Source organism: Tiliqua scincoides, chromosome 3 (assembly GCF_035046505.1).
Source record: "Tiliqua scincoides isolate rTilSci1 chromosome 3, rTilSci1.hap2, whole genome shotgun sequence".
Classification (NCBI taxonomy): Eukaryota; Metazoa; Chordata; class Lepidosauria; order Squamata; family Scincidae; genus Tiliqua; species Tiliqua scincoides.
The window spans coordinates 150,801,311-150,807,248 of record NC_089823.1 but is presented as its reverse complement, the minus strand read 5'-3'; the positions used below and the strand labels follow the sequence as shown (position 1 = coordinate 150,807,248).

The following is a 5,938-nucleotide window of genomic DNA, read 5'->3' as shown; positions in this document are numbered from 1 at the left end:
CCCCCTCCCAGCCCCTGAACTGGAAAAGGAAATGTGGAAGAATAGTGATAGCCCATTCCTCCTTCCTTTTTCAGTTGAAGTGAATGGGTCTCTACCCAATCTGTTAGAATTTACTAATCTCCTCTCCTCCATAGTTCCTCTTTATCCAGTCCAGAAACTAGAAGCTGATACATCACAAGGTTGGGGGGGGGGCATGCAGCATTTGTCACACTACATCAAGCAGTAGGAGGGCTAGTGTACTCTGGCACTGATTGAGGAGAGAGTGCACAGTTAATAAAGAGAGGTTATGAAGAGGCAGGGGCAGCAGTTGGATAGCTTGTTACTAAGAGCACCATCCCTTTGGTACAAGTCTTCTGAGTCCTGGCCTTTTTAATTAACATCCAGCTTTTACAGGTTTGTCCTTTTGAGGTGCTGCTGTTGCTCTTCTGTTGGAATTATATTTTAAAGTTTTATGGACTTTTAGGGCAGAATACAATTGTTTTAACTGTGATTTTTACTTTTTCTGTACCTGCACCTTTGTAAGCCACTTTGGGGCTCCTGGGGGAGAAAGACAGGGTAAAAATATCATAAATAGATGTTCCTAGAGCCAGTCTTCACTGCTGTTATTCTTCCATCAGAAAGCCTTAAGTGAGATAGGTGAATAGAACATTTCTGAGCAAGTATTGTAGATTTGTCAGGAAAAAATCCCCACCCTGGTACTACTTTTAAAAGATACAATTCTTGTGCCCTGTAACAACTTACTGTAATAATGTATGAACTCATTCCACACATATTTTGGTGTACATCTAACATTTTTTTAAAGTATAGTATTTTTCTCATAATGTAAATAATGTATATGATGCAGTACACTTACTAAAGAGGTAGAGATTAGCTGCTGGTCCCTGTTGAACATACATTCAATGTCAAATGTAGGTTTGCTACTCTAATGTAAGGCAAACTAAGCAAGAACAATAAAGCAAGAACAATACATTCCAAGTGCAAAAATACTATTGACTAGGAGTAGACTGAGACAGCTTTTAGTTCATCAGCTGGAGGTGGAGGGACTTGACAGTTTTCATCCTGGACAGATCTGTGTTCCTTTAAAAGTGGCATGATAGGGCATTGCTTAGAACAGGGATGTCCAAACTTTTTGACAGGAGGGCCACATCATCTCTCTGACACTGTGTCAGGGGCTATGGAAAAAAAGAATCTACATTTCAAATTTGAATTTACATAAATTAATTTATTAGCGATGGAACTTATATGAATGAATGAATGAATGAATGAAGGTCTTGCAATAGCTCAAGGCCCATAAAAGGCCTTGCATAAAGCAAGGCTGGCCTTTCCTTTGCTGCCACTTCTGCATCACAGATGTGAAACAGCAAGCAGTGGAGGGAGCCCTCATCCCACAGCTCATGTGAGAGGTCGAAGAGTTGGCCATCATGCTGAGATCAGTTACATCAGGCCAGTGCAGGCTCCAGCAAGTCTCTGGAGGGCCAGAGGCTCATTGGAGACTGGGGGCTCCCTGAGGGCCAGACTGGGAGTCTTCAAGGGCCGCAAGTGGCCCCAGGGCCGGGGTTTGGGCACCCCTGGCTTAGAAGAACCAGGTTGCTTTGTTGCTCTACAGTCTAAAGAAAGTGGTACAGAAGCATAATATTTACCCCCTCAAGGAATTAGTCCTTTTTCCAGGAGGAAATGAGCTACCTCTTTAGCAAGACTAAAAAGGAAATCTCTCAGGTGGAAAGAATTTAACAGAATACAAGATAGCCTTGGTAGAGGTTTTGAAATCATTCATAAGCATAAACAGGAGCAAAAATAAAAGACAAAACATTGTTGATTAACCTTAGTTGTATTTATAATACATGTACAATACAACAATACATAATACAATACTATAATATAATAATGTAACCTTTGTTATATTTATATAATACACCACATTTTAATTAATAAATAAAAAATATAAAAAAATTTAAGACCAGAATTTTGGCTTCATCTTTTTTTAGATACTGCCTGCAAAAAGAAATTTAAGAGCTCAAGAGTTAGTAGAGGTCTGCTAACATAATGCTCAGACCCATACATGAAGTTTGAAGTGGTCTATTATTTTGATTCCTTGAATCCCCACCCCTTCAATCCTCCAGAAAAGTGTTTCTGCTAGAGAGCATAAAAAAGAAAAAGAGTGTCTTGATCTCTGTGGGGAAATTTCTACTCATTTTGTAGTGGGGTCAACATTGAGTAGTTTGCTCATTTTGAGAATGAACAATAAGCATAAGTTTTCAAGATTTGCTACATATACTCTGTTAGATAGTTTTGCTGCTGGTTACTGCTTCCATGGTTGCTGCTCTCAAGTCATATGCGGAAGCACGAAATGCTTTCACTACCTTGCTCTGAGTCTGTATTCTCCTTAAGCCCCTCAACCACAAAATCTGACTGCTTCTGCTTAGTTCCCGTTCATCATAGTCAATTTCTGATTTGTCTTTAGCTAGTTCTGTTTCAGTCATTTGTGCTGGTGGCCCTTCACCAACTTCCTTCAGACAGCACAAACAGCTGTTTGGAATACCAATTATCACTTGTCCCCATAGCAATGATCCTAACCCTAGGAAGATCGACCACAGCCATTGCTCTAGTGTAAGAGGTGTACAACTGAAGGGCTTTCCTCCAATCTGAACAATGAGTATTTGTACAATCAGTGTTCCCAAAGTGACACAACAAAAGATAGTATTTGTGAATATTCCTTCAAAAACATTTCTTTCCCCATGAATTTTTCGTGCATTGATTTCATTGAAGATCTGCATCATGACAAATGTATTAAATACAATAGTGTAATGCTGGGTTGGTGGGGACTGCATTGGTGCAGTTCGTCCATTTTCAATATCAAGGAGTTTTTCACCTACAGAAAGAAGCACAAAGATAACTACAAGCTGATAAAAGGCATGGAACAAAATATTTTTCAGCATTGTACGAGAGATAAGAGGTTTATTTCTACCATAAGGTTTACGTTTTAACAGAGCTTCTGTCGGCTTTTCTGTTGCTAAAGCAAGAGAAGCAAATGTATCCATAATGAGATTGACCCACAGCATCTGAACAGCTTTCAGAGGGGAATTCTGGGTGACACATGCTCCTGTAAAAGCAACCACTACTGCTACTACATTGACAGTAAGCTGAAACTGAAGAAATTTAGAAATACTGTCATATACGTTCCTACCCCACATAACTGCTTTAACAATGCTTGAGAAGTTGTCATCTGTAAGAATGATATCAGAAGCTTCCTTAGCTACATCTGTGCCAGCAAGACCCATTGCAAAGCCAACATCTGCTTTTTTCAATGCAGGTGCATCATTCGTACCATCACCAGTTACTGCTACCACTTGCCTCTGAACAGATATCTTGCTGTCAATGATCCCTTGTACCAAGTTGTACTTATCACTGGGTGAGGACCTTGCAAGCACACGAATTGATGGCCAAATCTTATCTATAAGCTCTTGTGTAATCTCCCCTTTCTCATTGCGTATTAGTCTATTAAAATCTTTCCCATTCAAACACTGAGAGGTCTCCCCAGGTTGCAAGATGCCACATTTTATAGCTATTGCACGAGCTGTGTTAATGTTATCCCCAGTGACCATACGCACAACAATACCAGCCTTCTGACATTTTCTTATTGCCTCAGGAACTTCAGGTCTCACTGGATCTTCAATACCTACAATTGCGATACATGTCAAGTCACTGAGAATTTTATTCTCATCGTCCCACATTGGTTCAGAATAACCAGCTGGGAAATTTTTGAAAGCTAGACAAATTGTTCTAAGTCCCTCAGAGGCCATTGGTTCAATCACATTTTGTATCATGTAATCATTGTCTTGTTTTGTGAAGAGATCAGGTCTCCCAACAGCATTCAATATTCTGGAACATTTTTGAAGGAGTATTTCAGAAGCACCTTTGCTGAACATTTGATAACTCCCATCAGCATTTTTTAAAACTGTGCTCATAGATTTCCTGTCAGAATTGAAAGTGTATACTTTATACAGAGCCTCTTCTGGTATTTTAGTCCTTTCAGCCTCATAATCCTGTTTTAATTCCATAAGAAAGCCCAGTAAAGCACATTCAGTTTTATTGCCAATATGGCGGGGCAGGCCTCCTTCTTTTTCCGGAGCCAGTATTTTAGAAGTATAAGCACAATTGACAGCAATACCTTTACACAGATAACTCAAAATAGTTGAATGAATTGAATCAGGTGTTGGAATAACTGTATAATGCTTGCCACCAAAGAAGGCTTGAACTACTGTCATTCTGTTCATGGTCAAGGTTCCTGTTTTATCTGAACAAATTGCTGTTGCATTGCCCATCGTTTCACAGGCATCTAAGTGTCTCACTAGGTTATTATCTTTCATCATTTTCTTCACTGAGTAAGCAAGGGAGATAGTGACTGCAAGCGGAAGGCCTTCTGGCACTGCTACAACCAAAATTGTAACTCCAATAATAAAGTACCGCACAATATATTGCATATAAACTGCTGTGCATTTAGCAGTCCAGACATACTTATGAATCACAAAATTTCTAAGTAAAAAAGAGACGATGAGGATAATAACTGTGATTACAGACATCATCAGCCCAGCTTTACCAATCTGAATTGCTAATCTTGTGAGTTTTGCTTGCAAAACTGATTTTTCCTTTTTGTGCAAAGGCTCTTTCTTTGAGCTTTTCCTCCTGTCAGATGTTTTGTTTCTAGAAGCTTCAGGCATGTCTTCTACAACTACAGAATCAGGAGAATCAATTGGTTTTTTATGTTCTTTCTGTTTTGTTTTTTCTTTGTTCTCCCCAACTCCAAGCAAAGTGAGAATAATTCCCGTCTGTGAATTTAAACCTACAGCTGTAATAACCATTTTTCCAGAGCCTTCCATAATATGGGTACCTGAAAGCAACACGGGATCCTTTGTCAAAGTCTTCTTGACATGATCCGATTCCCCTGTAAGGGAACTCTCATCAATTTTCAGATCATGCCCTTGAAGCAGCAAACCATCAGCTGGTAGAAGGTCACCATATTTGATCTGTGCAATATCCCCAACCACCAAGTCAGCTACTGGCACCTGAGTTACCTCTCCATGTCTGATAACAGTAAACTTTTGTTCGCTTTCAATTCGATGCTGCAACCCCCTAAATTGCTTTTCCTTACTCCAGTCATTGAATGCTGTTACCAACACAACACAACCTACTGACAAAAGTATTGCAGCTCCTTCAATCCAATCAGTTGTTCCCTCTTCCTCATTACTTCCAGAGTCACTTGTGGGACATGCTGCAAGACTTCCTCCTGATGGATGATAAAAAGCAAGTCCCAATGATATAATGGCTGCAACTTCCAAGATGAATAATGTCATGTCCTGCAGGGCTTCCCATACCAATTCCAGGAATGTCTGGGGTTTTTTAGGAGGTATAAAATTTTGTCCAAATATTGACTTCCTTACATCCAATTCTGCTGGAGTACCAAGAATCCCATCTGTGGGAGATGTTTTCAGCCGTTCACAGATCTCATAGATGTCACCATAAGTATCCTTTATGTGTGTTACTGCGTCTGTCTTTCGTAATTCCATCAAATTTCTCAGCTCCAGGACAGTGACCTTGAAGTCTGCTGCCACAAGGTGGACTGGAGTCACCTTCATTCTGCCTTCCTATTAATTTACAAGAAGTCAGAAAATGTTTATTAGCACTAAAGATTGAACTTGAGAAGCACTTGACTTTTCTTTTACTGCTTGTAAAAATCACTCCATGCAATACTGAGAAAGGAAATTCAATTTAAAAAAACAAAACAGGAGCCAGAACAAACAAATCTAAAACTTTTTTACTGGCAGCAAGCTATCTCTTTCTTGAGTAATGAAGAGGACCTAACTGTAAATACATCTTGTGGCAAAGAACAATTCACAGCTGTGAGTCCTACAGGGAAGGTAAAATCTAGGTATAATGCAAG

At 39.6% G+C, this 5,938-nt stretch overlaps 1 protein-coding gene across 1 annotated transcript; it reads right to left on the bottom strand.

Moving 5' to 3' along the window:
* Positions 1 to 2,279: 2,279 nt before the first annotated feature.
* LOC136645154 (plasma membrane calcium-transporting ATPase 1-like) lies at positions 2,280 to 5,633 on the bottom strand. Its single transcript, XM_066621397.1, has one exon. It carries the CDS (start codon positions 5,631 to 5,633, stop codon positions 2,280 to 2,282), a length of 3,354 nt encoding a protein of 1,117 aa, XP_066477494.1.
* Positions 5,634 to 5,938: the final 305 nt, after the last annotated feature.